General features: G+C 44.3%; 1 protein-coding gene across 1 annotated transcript in view; it reads left to right on the top strand.

The window, feature by feature from the left end:
- Positions 1-1808: 1808 nt before the first annotated feature.
- Positions 1809-26966, top strand: part of LOC106600484 (junctional cadherin 5-associated protein) — a 33324-nt gene continuing 8166 nt past the window's right edge. The window contains exons 1-3 of the mRNA XM_014191859.3: positions 1809-1962; positions 13757-14246; positions 17742-22072. Of these exons, the coding sequence (XP_014047334.3) occupies positions 13864-14246; positions 17742-22072 (4714 nt within the window). The 5' untranslated portion in view covers positions 1809-1962; positions 13757-13863. The remainder of the gene's footprint in view (positions 1963-13756; positions 14247-17741; positions 22073-26966) is intronic.

The following is a 26966-nucleotide window of genomic DNA, read 5'->3' on the forward strand; positions in this document are numbered from 1 at the left end:
ATTGACCGCCAGACATTGTGGCAGGAAACAGGTAAAGCTGAACGATTTCCCCTCTGTCATTTAATGATATGCTCCTATTACAGAGTCAAACACTGCTAGCTAGTAGTATTGACCTGAGTTCAAATACTATTTGAAATCATTTCAAATACTTTGAGCTGGATTGAGCTTGACTGGCACAATAGAACCAATAGAATAGTTTCAAATCTGTAAACCCTACCTTATCTGGCACTCCAGGCAGGGCAAAGCAAAAACTCAAAGTATTTGAAAGTGCTGGAAGAGATGATGCAGCACTCACTTGGAGCCTGGTGATTCCTGTGGCGGGAGATACGGCTGCCTGTCAACCCAAATGGCACTCTATTCTCTTTGTAGTGCACTACTTTTGACCAGGAACCATAGGATTTAAAGTAGTGCATGATATAGGGAAGAGGGTGCCATTTCAGACACATCCATCATCATGGAGTAAATGAGTCCAAATATAAAAATGAAAGACTAATATGCACTCTCTACAGTAACAAAAGATGTTACTAGACCCTTTCTACAGTAAGAGAAGAGACTAATATACCCTCTCTACAGTAAAAACAGAGACTACTGGACCCTCTACAGTAAGAGAAGAGACTAACATATCCTCTCTACAGTACATTATATTCCTCTTCTCTGAGAACAGTACTGGTACTGTACTACTGACTGGCACTGTACTACCACTGACAACATTCATAAAAAATCATGTACTATCAGAGCCCAGTTTTCCACAGACAGCACAGCAGCATGTTCCCTCAGTGCTAATTTCTAACTGTATGGCAGTCAGAGAGCTGAAACATGCCCTTGGTGGTGCATGGCGGATGGTGATGACTCGCCAGTGAGTGTCCCCCCTCCCATCCAATGCCAAGACAGCTTGGTTAATTAAATGCACTCTGTTCAGACCTTCGTTCCTGTGCCAACTGTGACATACTGCAATTAGAGGGAACCCGTGTGTGCCATGACAGCCTCACCGCTCTCTGAAAGATTTGTTTTATTACAGACCAACCAAGTGTTACTGTAAAGCCCAAGCTCTGAAGGCAGATAGAAACAAAGTGTGAATCCCAAATGGGACCCTATTCATTATAAAGTCCACTACTTTTGTCCTGGGCTCTAGGTCAAAATTGTAGGTCAAAAGTAGAGAATATGGTGGTATTTGTGATGCAAGCTAAGACAACGTAGGCCTACCGTAAATAGCAGAGGGAGGGGATGGAGGACTTCCAATCCAGTCATCAGAAAATAAAAGCTTTATTTTCCCCACTTTTTCCCCCACTTTTTTGGTGTGCGATTGGAAATAACATCAGAGAGCAAAAGGACACATTTCCAATGCTGATTGGAAGATGAAGTTGCATTGTTTTTCAGTGGCAGTATAGTTCATAAATGGCACTTTATTCTTTATACTGTATAGTGCAGTACTTTTGACCAGACCTGTTCAAAAGTAGTGTACTATATAGGGAATGGGTGTCATTTGGGACGCAAAATACATAGGCAACGTGCCCTAGCTGTGGCTAGTATGTGGTGTGCTCCCTGTCTGTATATGTATGTGCATACCCATCATGTATATGTATGTGCATACCCATCATGTATACTCATGTATACACAGTACCTGAATGTATTCAGAGCCATATATTTATGGAATAAATGCCTTGTATTTATGGATACATGTTTCAATATAAACATACAATGATATGGAAAACATTTATTGCTGTCTCTCAAGAAAAAAAAAGTTATTACACAGTTTGGAAGAAACCATTTTGAAATCCCTTTTCAAGGAACAACGAACGCACAGTGTAGCGGCTGGTTAGCGCGTGAGAAGGACACACTCCACCCTGGCAACGCGTCCTCCCCTATGGTAATAGGCATGCTCAGCAGAAGGGCTGTGCAGTGCTCTCAGCGACTGAAGCTGGGCGCAGGGAAACTGCAACCGCCGCGCCAAACATTTTCCAGGTAGGATGCGTATCTATGCCATTAAGCGTTTATAACGATCTCGCAAATATGTATGCGTTTTTGTATACTAGGAGTAATCTTTACCATGCAGATATAGTTTTTTTCAGGGAGGGGCTGTCTATTTTTGCTTCACGTACAAGGTAGCGCAGGGTGTCTGTTTGAGTCTTGGTAAACACACACAGTCAGCTAAGACGCATCTGCAAAAGGCTTAAATTAACGGCGCTTTAAATTTGCACTCGGAAAATGTTCACCCTTTGATATATCAACATTTAACAACGGTTGATGGCGAGATCTGAATGTGTATTTAATGACATGATGGGTGCATTTCGGGGGAACATGTAAAATTGCAATGGGGTTATGATTTGGATAACGACTGTTCGTCAATGCACAACCGCTCACATTTTCAACTTACAGTGTGTGCAAGTATCGATTTTATTTTCATAGGCGCTAGTAGCCTATATAGCCTACCTGCAGTAACCTATAGCCAACAGTGTAAAGCAATGTGTTTTGTATGGAGTGCAAAGCTGACTTGAGAAATCATTCTTAACAGGTCAATTTTATGTATAGGCAGTATCAGTTAACACTTCATTATAGCAAGGTTCTATAGAGTAGGTCATACCATAGCCTACTGTATCTATCTAGTCTACATAGTAGCAGGATCTGTTAGTGATTGGCAGTGGTGGCATATAGTAGGCCTATCTGTTTCAAATGATAATGCCTGCATAGAGGCATGTGGAATCAAATATCTAGGAAAAGGTCCAAACATAAATACTGGGTTTCAACTTAGATGGCAAAGTTCATAAACCTGCCTAAGCCATAGGTCCGGTATACAGGACATAAAAAAACAGTGTGCCGGTTTGACTTTTAGGTCTCCAATAAAATGGCATGGTAGATATCCATCATAAGGTAAGAGTTAGGATGCATGGTGTTGCAAGGCTGCATCCCAATGGCACCCTATTACCTAGATTGTGCACTACTTTTGACCAGCGCCCATGCCATTTTGGGATGCAGCAACCCTGGCGACAGTGGGGCCTCACTCAACAGAGCCAGGAGGTCGGAGGTGAGCTGAGGGAAGGGGAAGGGAGGAAAAGGTGTGTGCCAGGTCAACAGCAGACAGTAACTCTGGCAACCTCAGCATTGCCATTTTACCCTGCATGCATTGAATCAGTCAGGGTATCAGTCTTTACCGTATGTCATTGCCTTTTCTGCTGGAGTTTGCATGGCGTTCTTCTTCCAGTAGTGACCTTGCTCAATGAGGCATTGTTTAGTGCACTATTTTAGTGCACTATTTTTGACCAGAGCCCTAGGGCCTGGTTAAAAGTAGTGCACTATATAAGGAATAGGGTGCCATCTGGGATGCAGTTACTGAATGGTTTCAATATAGCCACATCTCCCCTTCAGCTCCTCAAAACTAGTTTCTCTCTGTAGGCTACACTTTGTTTGGTCTGCTGGTTTGTTTGACCATGGCAGCAGAGAGAGAGAGAGAGTAATTGAGCAGTTGCAGACTTTCCATTGTGTCAATTTAGACTTGCCATATTTACTCTTCTACATTGTGCCTGGTGTGTGTGCTGGTTTCCAATGGAAACCCTTGAGATATTTTGTGTGTTATTGTAGAGAAGCAGGCAGGCAGCAGGTGCTTCAGCTGTTTTGACACCACACACAAGGGGCCTGGAGTCATCAAAGGGCATGCAGGCTATTGTAGATGTTAGAGATGATTTGAAGATGTTATCTACTCCAAGTTCTACCTCAAGTGCCACCTTTGGGTGCTTACTAGAGACTCATAAAGTGAGTCCCAAATGGCACCATATTTCCTCTATAGTGCACTACTTTTGACCAGAGCCCTATGTGCACTATATGCAGTGGTCACAGCAGTGGTCACCAACCTTTTCTGAGTCAAGTTCACTTTCGCAGTCAAAAAGCAAGCCGAGCTCTACCGCTCAGATAAAAAACAACAACATGAAAAATGTAAGCCTATTCAACATTAATAAAAAACAGTCTGTAGGAATGAAATTTGTACATTAGGGCTAATACATTAGCACAGCATATTGGCTATATTCTAGTCCTGCCAATATTGTTATTCTCAGACCATATTATATTTCAAAACTCGAGCTTTGATAACAAAATATATCACTTGTTGTATCACTTGTGAGGCATAGCTGAACATAAATTGAAATAATTTGCTTTTTTTATTTTACTGGACTAGTGGTACAGTAGCTGCCATCTGTTGGTCAGTCTCAGAGGAGGGAGGTAGAGAACAGCAGAGGGTCCCGCCTCTCATGGTCCCTGCTCTTTCTTTTCCTCCGGTGAGACTGGCCAGAGGGGATACCGTCCTCCCACTGATGGCTAAACTCGAGTCGCACTTCATTATTTCTGCCTCATGCACAAATTCACGTTGTTCATATAACCAGAGAAAATGAAATATTCCTTGATATTAAAATAAACATGACGAAGTGCTCATAATAAAAACGCAGGGCAATCGATACGCTTCTAATCCAGTGCAGCTTCAGCGCGGGAGTCTGGAGAAGTGCGTTTTATAAAAACAGTGTTGACAGTGCTGCATGAATTTGAACATACAGCTCTTTGCTGTATTCTTTGACAGTTTCTCTCTGGTCATGGTTTTAAAAGTTTGATCTAGCCAGAGCTCTCCTGGTCCGCCAGGTAGGCGGAGTTTGTCCCTTCAGACAAATTAAATGGTTCAAAATGAGAACACTTTGCCTACCCGTTGCGCAGGGTTTCTGAATCAAGTGTACCTTCCGGCAAAAGAGCAAGCCTTTATCGTTGGCTTGTCTGCATAAATGTTTGGTTACTGACTAGGAATGCCTAGATGATTGAACATTCGATCGCAAACGACCGGTTGGTGACCACTGCCTTACAGAAAAAAATACATGATTTCACACGTGGAAAATGTGCAAAACAGGTGTTTTTGGAACACTTCACGTCATCACGTTTTCACATGTAGTTTCACGTTATCACATGTTGCTTTACACGTTACATTAACTTCACATAAGATCACATGTGATCGCATGAATGCATGTGTTTTTTTTCTGTAAAAGGTAGGGAATAAGGTGCCATTTGGGACATATACAATGTTTTAAATTATGAATGTGCCAAGGTCAATTCGAGGTCATGAGAATTTGCTGGAGTATAAGTTGACTGAAACTGAAAAAAAAACAAACAAAAAACAACAATGTAAATAGTACATGGCAAGTGAGAAATTATGTGGATGTACATAATGTACAGTGATATGACCCTTGTCCATTAGTGGTCCCTCTGGTTCAAGATGAAGTTAACGTGAAAGTGTGCTTCCCAAATGGCATCCTATTCCCTTTATAGTGCACTACTTTTGACCAGGGCCTATAGGGGTCTTGTCAAAAGTAGAATACTATATGGGATAATAAGGTGCCATTTGGGATGTATCCACAGATTTATTCCTGCATAATAATAATTGCAATAACTTATATCAGGAAAATGCAGATATGAATCAGCCCTGCTAACCACAGTTTGAAGGTTAAATGTTTCTCAATTCTATGACTATATTATTAAACACTAAACACACAACTTGGCTACCGTTTCCCCCACAAACTATGCCACCTAATTAGAGTCTTGTTTATAATGAGCAACTAGACTTTATTTGTGTCCCAAATGGCACCCTTTTCCTTATATAGCGCACTACTTTTGACCAGGGGAAGGACCCATAGGTCTCTGGTCAAAATAGTGTAGTATATAGGGAATAGGGTGCCATTTGAGACGTAGGCTTTGAGTTGTTTTGATGTCCTACCAAAAGTGCTCCATGGACATCTGTTGCTGACTTCTCTACTGCTTTGGATTTAAAATTGTGTGCGTTTGTTTATGGCCTAAGCCATCTGTTTAGAACAAGCAGCTTCCATCTGTTTAGAACAAGCAGTTTAAACGAGCAATCTGGAATTGCTACATTGATACGTTTCTCCAGCGCCATCCCTCATCTTTTAACCCAAAAAAGTGGCAGGGTGTACACTGTGTTTTTGTTTGAATCCCTGATTGCTTTGCAGTGTTGATCTTGTTAGAACAGTGTTTCTCAATCCATTCCTGTGGGACCCACAGGGTGTGCACATTTTTGTTCCAGCCCTGCACTAAACACCTGATTGGGGTAATCACCAAACCGTTATTAGTTGAATCAGGTGTCTTAGATAGTAAATGTACTACCCCTGGGAGGGAATGTATTGAGGAACACAGAATAAGGTTCAGTAACCTGTTGCCATGTAGGACTGGTTAAAATATCCTTTCATGTTGCCATCATTGAAAAATGGTGTGTAGTCCTGTTAAAGGGATAGTTCAACTTAATTATCCAAATTTTGGTCACCCAAACTAAAAAAATAACATACACTGCTCAAAAAAATAAAGGGAACACTTAAACAACACAATGTAACTCCAAGTCAATCACACTTCTGTGAAATCAAACTGTCCACTTAGGAAGCAACACTGATTGACAATACATTTCACATGCTGTTGTGCAAATGGAATAGACAACATGTGGAAATTATAGGCAATTAGCAAGACACCCCCAATAATGGAGTGGTTCTGCAGGTGGGGACCACAGACCACTTCTCAGTTCCTATGCTTCCTGGCTGATGTTTTGGTCACTTTTGAATGCTGGCGGTGCTTTCACTCTAGTGGTAGCATGAGACAGAGTCTACAACCCACACAAGTGGCTCAGGTAGTGCAGCTCATCCAGGATGGCACATCAAATATGGGCTGTGGCAAGAAGGTTTGCTGTGTCTGTCAGCGTAGTGTCCAGAGCATGGAGGCGCTACCAGGAGACAAGCCAGTACATCAGGAGATGTGGAGGAGGCCGTAGGAGGGCAACAACCCAGCAGCAGGACCGCTACCTCCGCCTTTGTGCAAGGAGGAGCAGGAGAAGCACTGCCAGAGCCCTGCAAAATGACCTCCAGCAGGCCACAAATGTGCATGTGTCTGCTCAAATGGTCAGAAACAGACTCCATGAGGGTGGTATGAGGGCCCGACGTCCACAGGTGGGGGTTGTGCTTACAGCCCAACACCATGCAGGACGTTTGGTATTTGCCAGAGAACACCAAGATTGGCAAATTCGCCACTGGCGCCCTGTGCTCTTCACAGATGAAAGCAGGTTCACACTGAGCACGTGACAGACGTGACAGAGTCTGGAGACGCCGTGGAGAACGTTCTGCTGCCTGCAACATCCTCCAGCATGACCGGTTTGGGTCAGTCATGGTGTGGGGTGGCATTTCTTTGGGGGGCCGCACAGCCCTCCATGTGCTCGCCAGAGGTAGCCTGACTGCCATTAGGTACCGAGATGAGATCCTCAGACCCCTTGTGAGACCATATGCTGGTGCGGTTGGCCCTGGGTTCCTCCTAATGCAAGACAATGCTAGACCTCATGTGGCTGGAGTGTGTCAGCAGTTCCTGCAAGAGGAAGGCATTGATGCTATGGACTGGCCCGCTTGTTCCCCAGACCTGAATCCAATTGAGCACATCTGGGACATCATGTCTCGCTCCATCCACCAACGCCACGTTGCACCACAGACTGTCCAGGAGTTGGCGGATGCTTTAGTCCAGGTCTGTGAGGAGATCCCTCAGGAGACCATCCGCCACCTCATCAGGAGCATGCCCAGGCGTTGTAGGGAGGTCATACAGGCACGTGGAGGCCACACACACTACTGAGCCTCATTTTGACTTGTTTTAAGGACATTACATCAAAGTTGGATCAGCCTGTAGTGTGGTTTTCCACTTTAATTTTGAGTGGGACTCCAATTCCAGACCTCCATGGGTTGATTATTTTTGTGTGATTTTGTTGTCAGCACATTCAACTATGTAAAGAAAAAAGTATTTAATAAGATTATTTCTTTCATTCAGATCTAGGATGTGTTGTTTAAGTGTTCCCTTTATTTTTTTGAGCAGTATATTTTCCTGTAAGCAGTCTATGGACAAGGCAAGACAGCAATCCATGATTTGGTTTGGTTTACCTGGAGACTGTCTTCAAAGGCTAACTTAAAGGGAAAGGGGGATACCTAGTCAGTTGTACAACTGAATGCATTCAACTGAAATGTGTCTTCCGCATTTAACCCAACCCCTCTGAATCAGAGAGGTGCAGTGGGCTGCCTTAATCGACATCCACGTCATCGGCGCCAGGGAACAGTGGGTTAACTGCCTTGCTCAGGGGCAGAACAACATATTTTTACCTTGTCAGCTCGGGGATTCGATACAGCAACCTTTCGGTTTCAAACCTTCGGTTACTGGCCCAACGTTCCTACCCGCCAGGCAACCATTTTGTAATTTGGGTGAACTACCCCTTTAAGTTGCACTTATACATGTGTAGCAATAATGTAATTACACCAGTAACAACATTTAGCATCAATGTTGTCAGTAGTAATCACAGCGCACAGTGCAACTTTTTTAATCTTCTGGGTACCTAGAAACTATTCTGTCAGCCTGGAGAGTCAGTGGCAAGGAGTTTACCTATGGTGCGTCCAAAGTGCACCCTATTCTTTATTTAGTGCACAACTTTCGAACCAGAGCCCTACGGGATAGATTCAAAGTGGATTGTAATTATTGGTCTGTCCAAGCACTCATATTGCTTTTGACTTGAAATTTGTCATTTGAATACTGAATTTTTAATGAAAACTGAATGGCAAGCCACCATTTACGTCTAAACCTGATCACAGCATTTTTGCTTTATAAGCCATGCCACTGACATCTCCAGGCTGGCAGAGTCTGCGACATGCACTAATTAAGTCAGACAAACTAGGTTAGTGCTGCATTTAGCTGTTTTTTGGTTATTTGTGATGCAAGTGGTTGGTCGGAAAATGGCTATGTTGCTGCTTTTTACGATGGACTCATCTAACATAATCTAATGATTTGCTTTTCCTGTAAAACCTTTTTGAAATCGGACGACGTGGGTCGATTCAGGAGAGGTGTATCTATAAAACAAAAACAGAAATTATTAATGTTTTTTTTTTTTATTATTATTTTTTTTAATGCTAATTGGCGATATGATTTTTCGCTGGATTTTGATCCCACTGACGGGATGAGACGCTGAAGAGGTTAACCACATCGAATTGGGGAGAATTGCACATCCTTTTTACCTCAGATTGGGGATGTTAGTATAAAAGTTTATAGTCAACACGATGACACAAGATCGATTGCTTAAAGCAGATCAATATCTGCTTTAAGCAATTGGTTTTGTACTGTTGATTTTGTCATCGTGCTGGGGGTCACAGGACTAGAAACCAGCTATCATTTTCGAAGAGTGATTTATTGCCACTTGACAAAACAGGCTTTTGGGTGCATGTAGAGTTTCTAAGGTGCTCGTTTAAAAAAATACAAATAATATGATTACTATTGTTTGCATATGTATGTGTAGATGGTACATTTTATGTTTTCAATATATTCCAAACTGTTTCTGCATATTGGTTAATTTAGGACACTTTAAAACTGTGTCTTGACATTGGGCTATTTATTAATATGTTTTGTCAACAGGAAGCAGCGACAGTATCATTTTAAACTTATGTTTCAGGAATATAAATTTAACTTTCAACATACATTTCCAACGGTATTGTACCTAATGAGGTAAAAACTGCTGAATCAGTCCAGAATTGTCTCGTGATTGATTTATTTTGATGATATACCAGTAATCACCAAAACGGGTTTGCCCTCCCTACTGTTTATAGACACACACACACACACACACACACACACACACACACACACACACACACACACACACACACACTACTTTGTAAAAAGAAAATATGGGTAGGCATGACCTGCCTAATTCTCACTTGAAACACCGTTTTTGGGGACGCCCGAGTGACGCAGCGGTCTAAGGCACTGCATCGCAGTGCTAGAGGCGTCACTACAGACCCGGGTTTGATCCCGGGCTGTATCACAACTGGCCGTGATCGGGAGTCCCATAGGGGCGGTGCACAATTGGCCCAGCGTCGTCCGGGTTAGAGGAGGGTTTGGCCTGGGGGGGCTTTACTTGGCTCATTGCGCTCTGGCGACTCCTTGTGGCAGGACGGGCGCTAACAGGCTGACCTCAGTCGTCTGGTGACTCGAGCCTGTTGGGGAGATGCAGCGATGAGACAAGTTTGAGAAAAGGGGGTAAAATACCAAAAAAGAAAATAAATAGTTTGTGTTTACTAGACTATATTACACATTCTGTTAAAATCAGACTCCAAAGTGATCTGTTCTTGCAATTTGTATGCTATGACATTTCATATTTAGATATGATAATATTTCATGAAGTTGTTTGGATGTAGTGAACTACTTTTTCAAAGTTACTTTAGTTAATTCAACTATATTTTTCTTAAGGGGAGCTTTAGTGTAGCTTAACTTCTAATTGGTAAACTATATTTTCAGAGTAGCTTCCCCAACACTGCTCCCGAGCAATGTTGCAAGTCACTCAACCAGGACAAACACAATGTTTTGGGTTGTAATTCAAAAGTTTTCTTACTGTACAATACCACTTTTCAGTTCATACGTTTCTTTCATGTCAAACATTGAGGCATTTCTTTTATCAGGCAAGACAATTTAATATTATTAAAATTTCTGGCACTACAATTATTGTCAGAAAGAAGAGCATCAAGTATTCAAATCATAAAATATATTTTTAAACTTTGTTTTTGAATGGCATCTGTTTATAACAACCCCTGCTGTGCTAATCTGGAAACAGATTGATTTTGGCTGAGTCAGCCAGAGACAGAGAAAAAATACACAGCCATTCAATAAATACTGAAAGGAATGTGTTACAGGTTTGTGTCTCAAATGGCGCCCTATTCCATATTTAGTGCACTACTTTTGATGAGAACCCATAGTCTCTGGTTAAAGTAGTGCAGTATGTAGATAATAGGGTGCCATTTGGGAAACAACACACTGGAAACATACTAAACTACTATTCATTCTATTCAGTGCTCAATCTATTATAGGAAATACATTATCACATAATATACTAATTATATTTTTTAGAAGAGACTTCAAGAAAATTACTTCTAGGTTCAAGAAAATTACTGACCTTCGGTAGTTTGATCGCTAGAGGTAGTGGCTGGTGTAACTTGGCCGTAACAGGAACATGTACAAAATACAAATAGTCTACTGTCCGCCCTCCAGTGACCTAATCAGACATAACAAGCTCTGAAACTGTGTGTGTCCCAAATGGCACCCTATACCATAACCAAATTGCACCCTATTCTCTAAGTAGTGGACGGCAGGTAGCCTAGCGGTTAGAGTGTTGGGCCAGTAACCGAAAGGTTGGACCGTTTGGGACAGTGTTGACAGAATGTTACCTGTTTCCTGTCTCTCTCCCCTGTTTGTTCTCCCCTACATATACAGTGCATTCGGAAAGTATTCAGACCCCTTCACTTTTACCACATTTTGTTACGTTACAGCCTTATTCTAAAATTGATTAAATTAATGTTTTTCTTCGTCCATCTACACACAATACCCCATAATGACAAAGAAAAAACAGGTTTTTAGAAAAGTTTGCAAATATATTAAAAACTGAAATACCTTACAGTATTCAGACCCTTTGCTATGAGACTCGTAATTGAGCTCAGGTACATCCTGTTTCCATTGATCATTCTTGAGATGTTTCTACAACTTGATTGGAGTCCACCTGGGGTAAATTCAATTGAATGGACATGATTTGGAAAGAGACACACCTGCCTATATAAGCTTCCACAGTTCACAGTGCATGTCAAAGCAATAACCAAGTCATGAAGTCGAAGGAATTGTCCGTAGAGCTCCAAGACAGGATTGTGTCAAGACACAGATCTGGGTACTAAAACATTTTTGCAGCGTTGAAGGTCCCCAAGAACACAGTGGCCTCCATCATTCTTAAATGGAAGAAGCTTAGCATGCGGGCGAGAAGGGCCTTGGTCAGGGAGGTGACCAAGAACCCGATGGTCACTATGACAGAGCACCAGAGTCCCTCTGTGGAGATGGGAGAACCTTCCAGAAGGACAACCACCTCTGTAGCACTCCACCAATCAAGCCTTTATGGTAGAATGGTCAGATGGAAGACACTCCTCAGTAAAAGGCACATGACAGCCCACTTGGAGTTTGCCAAAAGGCACCTAAAGGACTCTCAGACCATGAGAAACAAGATTCTCTGGTCTGATGAAACCAAGATTGAATTCTTTGACCTGAATGCCAAGTATCATGTCTGGAGGAAACCAGGCACTGCTCATCACCTGGCCAATGCCATCCCTATGGTGAAGCCTGGTGGTGGCAGCATCATGCTGTGGGGATGTTTTTCAGCTGCAGGGACTGGGAGACTTGTCAGGATCAAGGGAAAGATGAATGGAGCAAAGTACAGCGAGAGCCTTGATGAAAACCTGCTCCAGAGCGCTCAGGACCTCAGACTGGGTCGAAGGTTCACCTTCCAACAGGACAACGATCCTAAGCACACAGCCAAGAAAACGCAGGAGTGGCGCAGCGGTCTAAGGCACTGCATCTCAGTGCAAGAGGCATCACTACAGTCCCTGGTTTGAATCCAGGCTGTATCATGGCGCACAATTGGCCAAGCGCGTCCGGGTTTGGCCGGGGTAGGCCGTCATTGTAAATAAGAATTTGTTCTTAACTGACTTGCCTAGTTAAATAAATAAAAAAACAGTTCGGGAGAAGTCTCTGAATGTCCTTGAGTGGCCCAGGCAGAGCCCGGATTTGAACCCGATCAAACATCACTGGAGAAACCTGAAAATAGCTGTGCAGCAACGCTCCTTATCCAACCCGACAGAGCTTGAGAGGATCTGCAGTGAAGAATGGGAAAAACTCCGCAAATACAGCTGTGCCAAGCTTGTAGCGTCATACTCAAGAAGACTCAAGGCTGTAATCGCTGCCAAAGGTGTTTCAACAAAGTACTGAGTAAAGAGTCTGAATACTTATGTAAATCTGATATTTCACTTCTCTATTTTTAATATATTTGCAAAATTTCAAAAAAACTGTTTTTGCTTTGTCATTATGGGGTATTGTGTGTACATTGATGAGGGGGAAAAACTAATGAATCCATTTCAGAATAAGGCTGTAACATAACAAAGTGTGGAAAAATTCAAGAGGTCTGAATACATTCCGAATACACTGTAGTGTACATACATTAGTGTTCCATTCTATCAGCAAGTAGCTATCAATGATGTATACAAACCCTATATTGCTGATGCTATGTATTGGCCAATGAGAGGCTTTGAAGCTACCAGAAGGCCATATTGGCACTACCCAGAAGGAGCAGTCCTCCATAGCAGCGTTTTCCCAAACTTTGTCTTGGGGCCTCCCTGGGTGCACATTTTTGCCCTAGCTCTACCCAGCTGATTCAAATATTCAGAGCTTGATGATGAGTTGGTTGTTTGAATCAGCTGTGTAGAGCTAGGGCAAAAATCTAAACGTGCACCCAGGGGGGGCACCAGGACCGAGATTGGGAAACCCTGCTCTATAGGATTAATAAATGTTTCAAGTACAAAATGACAGGTATTTAAATATGTTTTTGTTGTAGTGGGGACAGTAACATTATTACTTTCAAAGAAAAATGTATATATATTTACATTTTTATGTTTAGCTCGCAATAATATTTTTTAAAAGTATGCATTAAGGTGTCTGTAATAGAATAGACATGGCAAAATATAATGTAGACATTTATAAATACATTTCTATAGCTTTACAATGGTGGGGGAGTGTTTTGAAGCGCGGCGGCTTCAAAACAGCGCCCCCTGTCAGACATCTAGTGTAAATATAAATCATTGGTAGTTATGCTATTGAAGCTAGCTAAATGTTACCTCTCTTCTCCCCATAGGGATGGCCTCTGCTGAGCAGTTGTGCTCCAGTTTCTACCACCAGCACTGCGCCTAAGAAACTAAATTAACACCTTCGCCCTCCTGCTGCCAAGACAGACACACCACCATGTACAGCGTGGAGGACCTCCTCATTTCTCACGGATACAAACTGCCCAAGACAAGCATTCCCTGCCCCTCTTCAACTTCATCCGCCACCGCGCCTTACGAGAAGCAGCGCCACGCCGCCGCCGATTGCCACCGTGAAATCCCAGCAGCAGAGAACCAGAGATCTGGTCGTGGTGGATCACTGAACGGGAATGAACAGGCGGGAGACAGGGGGGCCTGCGTCTTCAGCAGCAGCAGGCAGGCACTACTGGCGAAAGGCTACCCCGGCAGCTGCGACAATGAGAGCGGTGGGGAAAGGAACCAAAGGAGAAAAGAAGCTGTCAGCGGTAACCTAGGTGACAGCCTAGCACAGCCCCTGGGTGATTCTCTCGCCACGGATAGCGGGTCAGTTTTTTTCTCTCTCTCTTTTGAGATCCCCACCATACCATACCTTCCCTCCCTTTTTTTGTTTTGCCGGGCACATTGCATGCAAAGCCAAGCCACTCAGTCTACACAGCGCAGGAGGATGTTTTTTCTCTTCCTGTTTCCTTCCTTCCAGAGCTGCAGGAACGAACACTGCCTTGTCTTACCAGATGCTGCGATACAATGAAGTTTGTGCTCCAAATGCCACACTGTTCCCTATATAATACACTACTTATAGGGATTAGGGTTCCATTTGGTCAAAAGAAGTGCACTATATAGGGCAGTGGTCACCAACCTTTTCTGAGTCAAGATCACTTTCCCAGTCGAAAAGCAAGCTGAGATCTACCACTCAGATAAAAAATAAAAATAAACATGACTTCAAAAATGTCACAATAACCTACTAAAAACTATTCTGTAGGAAGGAGGTTTGTGCACTAGGCCTAATACATCATCACAGCATATAGGCAAATGCCTGTCCAGCCAATATTGTTATTCTCAGGCCATATTTCAAAACTCGAGCTTTGATAACAAAATAGATCAGTTGGTGTAGCACTTGCGAGGCACAGCTGAGCATAAATTGAAATAATTTGCTTGTTTATTTCACTGGACTGATGGTACCTGCATCTGATGGTCATGGTGCTTTCAAGACAACTGGGAACTTGAAAAAAAAAGAGAGGTCAAATCATGACGTCAGTGATCATCAGGTTGTAAAGTTGGTAATCTAGAAAGATGCCAGAGTTCCGACTTGAATTTCCGAGTTCAAAAATGTTTTCCCAGTCGGATCTCGTTTTTTCCCCGAGTTCTCAGTTGTCTTGAATGCACTGTTGGAGATTTCCATTTGTTTTGAACACAGCATTAGTCTCAGCGGAGGGAGGGGGAGAGCAGCAGAGGGTCCGTCTCTCACGGTACCTGCTCTCTCCTTCCTTTTCTCCGGTGAGACTGACCAGAGAGAGGGGAAATCATCTTCCACTTGATGGCAAAACTGCAGTCGCACCGCATCTACCTCATGCACAAATTCATGTTGTTCCTATGACCAGAGAAATAACAACACAGGGCTATCGATACACTTGGCTACTCATTCATTGCAGCTGCAGCGCAATTGGAAGTAGGGAGCAGCACGTTTTATGTTTTGTAATAGTGCTGTATAAAAACTTAGACATGAACTCACTCATAAAAACAGCAGTTCTTTGGAGTATTCTTTCACAGTCTCTCTCTGGTTATGGTTTTAAAAGTTATGAAATCTCACATAGGCTAGTATCAAACTTTGCTGTGGCCGGTGTCGTGGATGCTGTAGGCATGGTGATTTGAGCGCAGTAGGCAGTAGGGGCACTTGATTTAGCTACAGCTCTTCCAGTCTGCCGGGTAGGCGGAGGTTGTCTTTTCAGACAATTGAAATGGTTTAAAATGGGAACACTTTGCCCACCCGGTGTGCAGGGCTGCTGAATGAAGTGCACCTACAGCTAACAGGGCAAAACACAAATAAACATTTCAAAAAGGAGTGCAAGCATTTATCATTGGCTTTTCTATAGAAATGTTTGGTGATCGACTAGAAATGGCTTGACCGGTCACTGATATAGGGTGTAAGGTGCCATTTGTAATGACACCATGATGGATGGTACTGTATACAGTGTTATCCTCCAATTGATTTAGTTGTCATCAATAGACTCTTCACAGTCTTTAGTACCTACAGTATGGTTGTTCAGATAGGCTACTATAGATCTATATATAGCCTCACAGTTACATGAAACTGCATAAAGCTCACAATAGATTATATTATAGGCCTCCCTGAATTTCACTTCGTTACTACTCTAGGTTACTGATATTTAGGCTGCGTCCCATGTGGCACACTCTATTAGGCTGCATCCCAAGTGGCACACTATTCCCTATATAGTGCACTAGGGCTCTGGTAGTGAGCTGTATAGGGAATAGGGTGCCATTAGGGACATTACTCTGACTGCTGTCCATTGGACTGGGTGCATGCCTTAATGTGTAGATAATCAGGTGCATCACACAGCCTGAAGGCCACTCTTTTTGCATTAGTTTTTTTTAGGATCATTATTACACAATTACATGAAATCCTATTTCTGGTCCTCCGAAAGGGGCGGTGAAAAAGTAGGAAGTAGCCCATATATTGTGTCAAGGTTTTCTGTAAGTACTCGGTTCAGAATATATCCCAGAACTTGGTTTGGAAATAAATTAGTTTATTTTTAGATTAATTAAAATTTTACAAGCCCCACTGTAGCCAAGTCTCCTGCCAGTAGCCAAAACTCCTGAATTGGATTGAATGGATAATAAATAGTAATATGGAGTTGTCTGTCACTCTGCATATGGTCACATCATGTGATGGGGAACTGGCATTTATAAACCAGTCAATAATTTCTTGCTCAGACTTGAAGCGCGCTTAGCAGTGGCAGCAGGGGCAGGCAGGCAGTGCCTTTTCCCTACATAGTGCACTACTTTTAACCAGAGAGCCTTATGGGCCTTGGTGAAAAGTAATGCACTATATAGGGAATAGGATGTCATTTGGGACGAATCCCAGCTTTCTGAATTAAGGTCAGCGTGTGTTTTAATATGCAGATCATATTGCAGCAGCCGTACATTTTAATGGTATCTTCAAGGGAGTTGGGAGCCTCTGACTCAAACACTTCCATCAGATATGTGTGCTGTCTGGCTCTCCCCTCTTGGGTTGGAGATGGACAGTCTGATTCCTACGGCATTGTCCAAAATGGCACCCTATTCCCTATATAGTGCACGACTTAGGACCAGAATCATATAGACAAATCAGGGCCCATGTGGGATGCAGTACCTCTTCACCCCCAAAGCCAAAACATCAGCTTAGAAGCTCTAGCCAGAGATACCAGCATTTTAAATGTCACAATTATCAATATTGCATCAAATCATGGTAGGCTGGTCAGCATTGTATCATCACAGTTAAACAGAGCGTGGAGCACTGGTATGGTTTGCGAGAGTTCCAGATAAAGCTTATTTATGTTTAGCTTTGATCTTGTTTTGTTGGAGTGAGATGTTGCATCTGAGATTACGTTTTAGGATACGTCCTAAATGGCACTCTATACCCTATATAGTGCATTACTTTTGACCAGGGCATTGTGCACTATATAGTGAATACGGTGCCAATTGGGACATAACCGCAGACTGGCAGGTCATGGAAAGGTCAGCAGACTTGTAAATTACAAATAAGGGAGGTAAACTGAATTGTTTGGGTATTACAAGCTTCTGCAACCTAAAATACTTCAAGAGTTTCATTCTTTTTGGTGTTACCACTGCAACCTAGCCACAGTTTTGCCATTTATGTTCACGTGCAAAAACCAAATAATCATACATCCAGGTTGTTTAGTGTTACAACATGTTTACGGTTTATAATATGTTTTGATTTTATTGTAAATATTACATTTTTTATATTAATGAAGTAATAACTTCAGTACCCTACCACTCAATTGTGCATTCTTCTCTTTCTAGGTTCTATGACGCGCCCAGCTTGACCTATTCTGAGCAGATCGAGAGAAGAGAGCAGTTGGACGAGAGAGATGTCTCCTACTGGAGGAGGAGAGGCCAGGACTTCAGCGTCCTCCTGGATTACGCAGACGGCCGGGAGCTGAGAGCATCCGCTGGCTTTCTGAAGGCCTCTGAGGCGGCATGGCGACCACAGGCCCTGATCGCAGAGGACCATAGGGGAGAGAGGGAAAAGCTGCAGCAGCAGAAGCAGCTATGGGAAGACACCTCCATCTCCTGGCTGAGAGAGGCCGATGTGGCTCCTAGACAGTTGAGGGTAGTGACTGGGGTGACTGGGGAGCGGAAGTGCCAGAGCCTGGGCACAGAGGAGTGGAAGCCTGCGGTGGGGCTGGGGAGGCAGCTGTCGGATGGGGAGGGCGAGAGGTGGGCTCAGGAGCAGCAGCAGCGCCTAAGGACTCCAGAGAGCACTGGTTCTATCCTCCCCAGAACCAGAGGGATGTCCCAGTCCCTCCCCAGAGTGCTGTCACCTGATGGAGCTACTGAACACACAAACACACAGTCCAGTTTGGTCAGTGTCCAGCTTCGACCAGGCCAGGTTGATAGACAGAGAGTAAACAGCACCGTATTTTCTGGGCCTTATAGTCGGTATTACTACAGTGCCGCAGTCAGCAGGGACCGGTGGGCCAGGAACAGTTGGCAAAGCGTCGGACATGTTGCACTTTTACCAAAGCCCAGGTTCAGCAGGCCTGTCAAGCCTCCATCATACGAAATACACCAGCAGACTAGGGGTAGCCAAGAGATGCTCGCTGTAGCTGTAGTAGATCAGCAGGGAGGGTCCAAACAACCGAAAGACAACAGGCCCGTCTATTACCCACGGGGTGGAGAATTGCAAAGACAAGACTATTTCGCACAACACTCTGCTATCTTTGGCATGGAGCCCCCCGGTTATATCCCACCCCCGTCTTATAAGAGAGCCCTGCCCCCAATCAGGGGAGGACCAATCAACCGCAACGAAGTGGCAAACTATAAGTGGAGGGGGGAGATGAAGATACAGATGCACATGCCTAGGGGCTCAGAGGCGGGAAAGTGGTTTTCCGGACAGACAGGAGGGTCGTGGCTGGAACACTACGGGGATCGAGGTACACCCTACAGAAAACAGGTTAACGCTAACCCAAACCTTAACCCTGGATACACCGAGGAGCATCTGGGTCATGTTCACTATTTACCCTTTGATGATCTGCGAGTGAGACATATCTCAGGAGGGCCTGGCGGAAATTCTCTTACTGACACTGACAAGGTTATCCGAAACATGAAGAAAGAGACTGCCTGCGCTAAGGTTTTAGGACAATCTACACATGATAGTGCCTTCCCCCCCCCACAGGGGCTCTCTCTCAATAACGACTGCCGCAAGACATCTCTCAATGACAACGATGGTGGTAGTAGTACTAGATGGTGCAACAGGGGTTTAATAAACAAAGGAAGTGTAGACAGTGTAGCTCTTGATCAGAGCTGTGGTAACTATCCAACAGCTTTTCACATTAGACCTCCTCAGCAACTGATCAGGCATGTGGACCAAGGCCAAGGTGTGTCAGAAACTGTAACTCAAGTGAAAACGTCAGTCAATGAGCCTGACTCCACAGAGAAAGAGAAACCAAGAAAAACTGACTCAGAGAAACCAGAAAAAAATGAGAAAAAGAGTGTAAAAAAAAAACTTAGTGAGACAATATTCTGTTTGGTGTCTGTTCCCATCCCTCTAACGCCGGTTGGTACGTCCCGTGATCAAAACAACAACAACGACGAGAAGCCACCAAGCCCAGTCCGGCCACCAAGCCCAGTGGACAGTCCGAGTGAGTACAAAACGGGCCACTTAACAAACCAAAGTTTCCAAAGCACATCTTCAGCAGAGGCTGAGCTACAAGCACTAACCGGTAGCATAGCGAGCAGCAGATCAAGCAGCAAAATAGTGAGAAAACTCCCTATTAAACCCCCCAAAATAAACCATCACAAGGAGCTGAAACTCTCAGGTGCCTGGCCTGGGAACCAATACCGGGACCAGGAGACTCAAACTACCCCAGAAGCCCGAAAGCCTCAGCATCCCCCTCCTCCAGGCACTGAAAACAAGGAAGCACAAGACCCTCAAGTCCCTGCCCCAGGCTCTTCTGACGTCATCACCCCAGATCCCAGCGGTGTGGGCAATACTGCAGTCAGCTGTCCTATTAAAGGGGTGAAGAGCCTGAAACCATCCAGCAACAGCGCCTTTTCCAGGACGGCCACTTTCTCCATTTCCAGCCAGCTGAACAAGAGCACAGCTCAGCCGCCAGCAGTAGCCCCACCACCACCCTCAGGAAACACGACGGAGGAGGCCAAACCAGCAGCGACCTGCAGTGGGCAGGAAGCCTTCGGTCAGTTCCTGCTGAAGCCCATCAGCAGGCGGCCATGGGACACCATCGAGGAGCTGGAGACTATCAACAAAGAGTTCCAGGATCAGCAGCATAAGCAGCAGCAGAGCAGCAAGAGACCCAGTGTTGACCAGTGCATTGAGGACCTCAACGAGGCCTACAAAGACATTCTAGAGCTAGGCACTGCCAGCAATAACATTTCCAACAACAGTGGTGCTGTGCAGATCCCTGAGCGGATCAAGATGAGACTGGCGGGGGAGGCGGGGCTCAGCAAACCCAGCAGCCTTAGGCGCAGTGTCGAGAGCTGGTCTGTGTCCGTCGACCCGGAGTACAGGGAGGTTAAGAGCGCCTTCTCCAGACCCGCTGAAAGAAAATCTGTGACTTTCAGCAAGCAGCTAAGAGAGGAGCTCCCTGTCCCACCACGCAAGCCTACAGGATTCAGAGAATACAGGATTGTTTCGAACTTGTCGCAGAGGAGAAGTAGCTGCAGTGGCAGGACAGTGAAGCTAGACCTCCCTTCGCCTTCGGAGACACCACCACCTTGTCACTTCACCGGCCCTAGTGACTTTACTGACTCTCCTAGTGATCCCAGCGAGACCAGAGACTTCAGCCCAATGACTCCAACAACGCACACTGCAGCCGAAGTCCCCTGGGCAGATAGGCAGCCGATGCAGGACGCCTCCACACTTACGAGTCCCCCTGACTATGAGGACATATGTCAGTCTTTACAAAAGACCCGGGACTCAGAGGTTAACAAAACGTTCACCGCCATATCTAAACCTGGTGGTGGTAGCTGCGATACAGAGCCTCTAGGGGGTGCCTGTTTAGACTCTGCAGAGGAATGCCCCATTTGTAGAAGAGAGAGCGAGAGCCAGATGTCCAGACCAAGTCCAATGTCTCCGCTCCACGAGGAGTCAAGCCCAGACTTATCTGATCAAAGTAGCGCGATGATTGTTGGTGACCGTGACAGTCCACAAGGAGCTGAAACATCTGAAGAACCAGCTGAAGGCGAAGGAGACACGAAGGTATCCTCTGACTCTGGCTCAAATCATTCAGAGGCTCAGACTATATGTTGCGATTGGAGGAAGCAGCTGTCACTCATAGATAAGAAGGTGGCGGGGAGTGTCACTGCTGAGAAGACCAAACAAAACCAAGCTCTGGCAGTGGCAGAGGACATTCGCAATCTATACAAACTTAAATGTGCTGAGTGCATTTCAGGAAACAAATCCATAGAGGAGAGGGCAGCCAGGATATTAGGGATTGATGTACCTGCAGAGTCTTTAGTCACAGGGGAGCAGCGGGTTAGCGAGACGGCAACAGAGAGTAAACCCGCTGCTAGTGAAGATACAGAAAGCAGCAGTGCAAACGAACAGACAGTACAAACACATGTGAGAGATCCAGATTCTGAGGAACTGGACTCTGGAATGGTATCCACAGTGCCTCCTGGCGGGCAGGAGGCAAAAGAAAAGGAGCCACCACAGGATAACCCAGAGAACATCAGGAGTGCCAAATGGACCCATCTGGGCCGAGAAACTCCAGGAATGCAGGAGTTTCCGCCAGACAGACTACCGCTTTCGGTCCCCATCAACCCTGACCTTAAGCTGTCCCACAGTCTGGAGGGAGAGATGAGGGGCAGAGGACCCTCGCAGCGCGTAGAGGCCCTGCAGGATAAGCTGGCTGCATCGCCCAGCAACCGGGTGGCGGTAGAGCGCAGAGCACGGATGAAGGAAGTGGACTCAGTGTCGCGCATGAGACGCCTCAGCATCAGGAGCACAGACTCTGGGGAGGAGGGGGCAGAGACGGAGGGGGAGACCAAGCGTGGCGGTGGGCAAGTGGAAGTGCTCTCCCTACCTGCTTCCTCCCAGAGTGATACTGTGGAAGATAGAGAGGCCTCTGAAGATACAGTGTTGCAAGATAAGGAGGTGTCATCCCTCTCAGGTAGCTACTTCATACATTTGTGTTTTGTTCAAGTATTTTTTCTGTTGAACTGTGTTACATGTTATTCTGAATATAAGAGTGTTTCATCAGGAGTTAATAATGTAATGTTTGTTACACATTTGTGCATCATTTTCACTGCTAAATACACTACATGACCAAAAGTATGTGGATACCTGCTCGTCGAACATCTCATTTCAAAATCATGGGCATTAATATGGAGTTGACCCCCCCCCCCCCCCCCTTGCTGCTATAACAGCCTCCACTCATCTGGGAAGGCTTTCCACTAGATGCTGGAACATTGCTGCGGGGACTTGCTTCCATTCAGCCACAAGAGCACTGATGTTCGGCGATTAGGCCTGCAGGCCTGGCTTGCAGCCGGTGTTCCAATTCATCCCAAAGGTGTTCGATGGGGTTGAGGTCAGGGCTCTGTGCAGGCCATTCAAGTTCTTCCACACCGATCTCGACAAACCATATCTGTATGGACCTCGCTTTGTGCACAGGGGCATTGTCATGCTGAAACAGGAAAGGGACTTCCCCAAACTGTTGCCACAAAGTTGGAAGCACAGAACCGTCTAGAATGTCATTGTTTGCTGTAGCATTTAGATTTCCCTTCACTGGAACTAAGGGGCATAGCCCGAACCATGAAAACAGCCCCAGACCATTATTCCTCCTCCACCAAACTTTACAGTTGGCACTATGCATTCGGGCAGGTAGCGTTCTCCTGGCATCCGCCAAACCCAGATTAGTTCGTCGGACTGCCAGATGGTGAAGCTTGATTCATCACCCCAGAGAACGCGTTTCCACTGCTCCAGAATCCCATGGTGGCGAGCTTTACACCACTCTAGCAGACACTTGGCATTGCGCATGGTAATCTTATGCTTGTGTGTGGCTGCTCGGCCATGGAAACCCATTTCATTAAGCTCCTGACGAACAGTTACCGTGCTGACGTTGCTGCCAGAGGCAGTTTGGAACTCTGTAGTGAGTGTTGCAACCGAGAACAGACATTTTTTTATGTGGTATGCGCTTCAGCACTCGCCGGTCCCGTTCTGTGAGCTTGTGTGGCCTACCACTTCGCGGATGAGCCACTTTCCACTTCACAATAACAGCACTTCAGTTAATCGGGGCAGCTTTAACAGGGCAGAAATTTGACAAACTGACTTGTTGGAAAGGTGACATCCTATGACGGTGCCATGTTGAAAGTCACTGAGCTCTTCAGTGAGATAATTCTACTGCCAATGTTTGTCTATGGAGATTTAATGGCTGTGTAGTTGATTTTATACACCTGTCAGCAACAGGTGTGGCTTTATACATACATTTTTGTATATAGTGTATAGCAACACAAATATTGTTTGGCAATGACTTAATGTTTTGTTATTATTATTTTAGTGTTTAGTTTTACCTAGTGTTATTTTATGAGGCAAGCATTTCAAGCAGTGAAACTGTGGCTGTTTCTATGGAGTCTTTCCACAAGAGGGGGCTATTGTACTTAGATATAAGACTTGAAACTAGAGTGCTGTACGGGGCAGTTTTTTGGAGCCGCCCCCACCCTGTGGCCACATCAATTCTGAACCACATCTGACATCAGGACAGATGTCCGATCCACCCACATAGAATTGTTCTGAGAGCCGATCCGTGACCCGCCAAATAACATGCATTTATTTCATTGTTTTTACGACAACAGCGTAGTAGGCTTTAAGGCTATTCCCATTCCCTTCATGAATTAATTTGTCTGCATGTCTATTCAACATTTGGATAAAAGGAAACCTTGCCATGAATTAAGAACGATAAAATCTTCTTATTTTCACAATGGGATGCTCAAATCACTTTGAAAATAAGCCTTCTAATTAGCCTTCTTCTTACCTAATGAAAGCCTATTGGCGACAGAACAAAACAATACTTTTATATTCAATATTGTTTACATAATCAAATAGTTTAATTGAAACTAATTAAACAATTCCCAGAATCTATAGGCTGCAGATTTATTTAGTAGGGGCATTTGCATCTGAAAGGACCCATGAGCACCAACATATGATGTTCATAGGAGCATGTCAAATGAAAGCTAAGAGTCTATTTCTTTTTTTTAATTAAGGCATATATACATTACCATCCTATAAATTTGGAATAAGTAAAGGCTTTGAATTCTGGTCGAACAGATGAAAAGGGGTCAACTTTTTTTTACTGAAATCAAGTTTGCTTATGAGTTATTAAGTGATTAAAACTCGTAATTCTGTTACCAAATCCGTAGCAGAATGACAGAAAAATCTGTAACGGAATTACTGCAATTGATTTGGATACAATGGGAAATCATAGTAGTCACAAACCACAGGTTGGTCACCTGCTACGGTCCAACCAAATGTGATATTTTTTGGTGGCGGAGCTCATTAGAATAATAGCCAGTGTGTGTGAGGGAATCCCTTCCTATTTGAATGGTCTGTGGCCCACGTAAAACCTTTCCCGGTCAGAGGAATAAGGGAACCTTACAGAGTTAACACACACACACACACACACACACACACACACACACACACACACACACAGGGAACCTTGTTGCCAAACAGGGGTATGGACATGGAAATGGTCTGAAAGTACAGAGAAAGAGAAATAATGAGTACTATACATGTAATAACATGGATAAAAAACAGTGCAAAGTAATGAATAGAGTAATGACCACAATAGCTCAAGTAGTGATAATGATAAATACAAAGAAGTCATTGAGAACTGTATAAATGTAAACATAAACATGTTACCTGAACATGCAACATAAATGACTCAGTAATAACATTACAGGGAATATATAATAGCAACTGCTACTAACAGTAATAGTAAACACACACAAATCTCAACCATATCAACAATAAACACTACTCACTTCTACCCACGCATTCCATGAACACATTCCATGTCCTTTGCCAATCAGAGGTTGTATGATCAGCTCATGTACAGAGTGTGGGGCAAGTGGTCACCAGCTGATTGGCTAAGACCACAGGGCTGTATGCTGAACAATATTTCCTCACATGAGAGCCAGACTCAGCAGAGCGAAACAAACAATTGCGCACAAAAAAACAGTAAATTTAAGTGTGCTGCAGCGCCCTCAGCAGGGGGGAATTCTCTACACAGTGTGTAGAATAATACCCACAAATGCAAAATTTCTACCTTTGTGTGCCTATTCAGGATACATCTATATTTATAGAATGATATTCATATCCATAATTATGCATTTCTGTATAGTACGGATCAGCGACCAATGATGTAATTCCGTTACTGTAATTCCGTTACCGGATGTAAATCCACTTCACTTGCTGTAGTTCAATAACCAAAATATTTTTCTAACTCAAGGTGTCATGTCATAGCTGATACCCCATTCTTTCTGCAGACATCTTTGATTCTCCTCCTTGTCCACAATGACTCCAAAATCCTTCCAAACCGGGGATTTCACTCGGACACCACCTGTTTCCACGAAGGTGTATTTCAGCATTATAACATTTCTTTTTATTGATTCTGTTATGTTAGCCATTTTCGCGTAAGCGAGGAATCAGGGAAAATAAACTTGGCTATGTATTGTCATATGGCGAAAGGGAACATAAGCTCTGCATGTGGACAGCACCACACAAATAGGCTCCCAGCAAACATGTCCACATTGGCACGATGTGGCCCCAATACGGGCTGAAATATTGAGGCTGCCAACATTGGGCCAATGCGCTTTTTCTATTTAATAGGAATTCATTTATTTATAATTTATTAATTACAGTGCATAAATTTAATAATTTTCAAGCCCTGAAGGTACTTGGGGAATGTGATACATTGTATCAGAAAGACGACCAAGTTGTTACTAGCATACATATATTTTTACATGAGAAACTTAAGATTCTCATATGTCACAGGTATTTTTAAAGACTTCATCAAGATAATTTTTTTTAAACGGCATCAGACTTTCACACAACAGAACACTTAGCTGCAATATGTTACTTTTTGGGCGACCCGACCAATATAACATAGAAATGTGTGTTATAGATCTGTAATTCTCATTGTAAACAAGTCTAAGAGGCGGTAGATGTGTTCTGTGTGCACCATTTCTTTGCTTTCTATTATTAAGTTTTGTTTTTGCGTCCTTTACTTTCGGTTTTGTACACCAGCTTCAAACAGCTGAAAATACAATATTTTTGTTTATGGAAAATATGTTTCACAGCAGTTTAGATGGTACAAGGATTCTCTACACTATACTTGCTTTTTTTGTTACATAAAATGAAATTAGGCAAACTATTTGAATTTTAGCAACCAGGAAATGGCGGAGTGATTTTCTTTTAACTGGAATGACACTCAGTAATGGTTGCAAAAAAGAACTGTGTGCAAACCACACACAAAAATATTCTAATGAGCCCCCGCCTCTAGCTGGGTGTGGTGTGGGCTAGTCTGTGCTGGGCTTGGTGTGGGCTAGTCCCTGTTGGGCTTGGTGTGGACTAGTCCCTGTTGGGCTTGGTGTGGACTAGCCCGTGTTGGGCTGGGTGTGGGCTACCCCGTGTTGGTCTGGGTGTGGGATAGCCCCTGTTGGGCTTGGTGTTGGCTAGCCCCTGTTGGGCTGATGTGGGTTTGGTGTGGGTAAGTCCACGTTGGGCTTGGTGTGGCTGGCCCATCATGGGCTGGTGTGGGCTAGCCTGTGTTGGGCTGGTGTGGGCTAGCCCGTGTTGGGCTGGTGTGGGCTAGTCCCTGTTGGGCTGGTGTGGGCTAGCCCCTGTTGGGCTTGGTGTGGGCTAGCCCCTGTTGGGCTTGGTGTGGGATAGCCCCTGTTGGGCTTGGTGTGGGATAGCCCCTGTTGGGCTTGGTGTGGGCTGGCCCGTGTTGGGCTGGTGTTGGCTATCCCGTGTTGGGCTGTTGTGGGTTTGGTGTGGGTAAGTCC

Source organism: Salmo salar, chromosome 03 (assembly GCF_965601325.2).
Source record: "Salmo salar chromosome 03, fSalSal1, whole genome shotgun sequence".
Classification (NCBI taxonomy): Eukaryota; Metazoa; Chordata; class Actinopteri; order Salmoniformes; family Salmonidae; genus Salmo; species Salmo salar.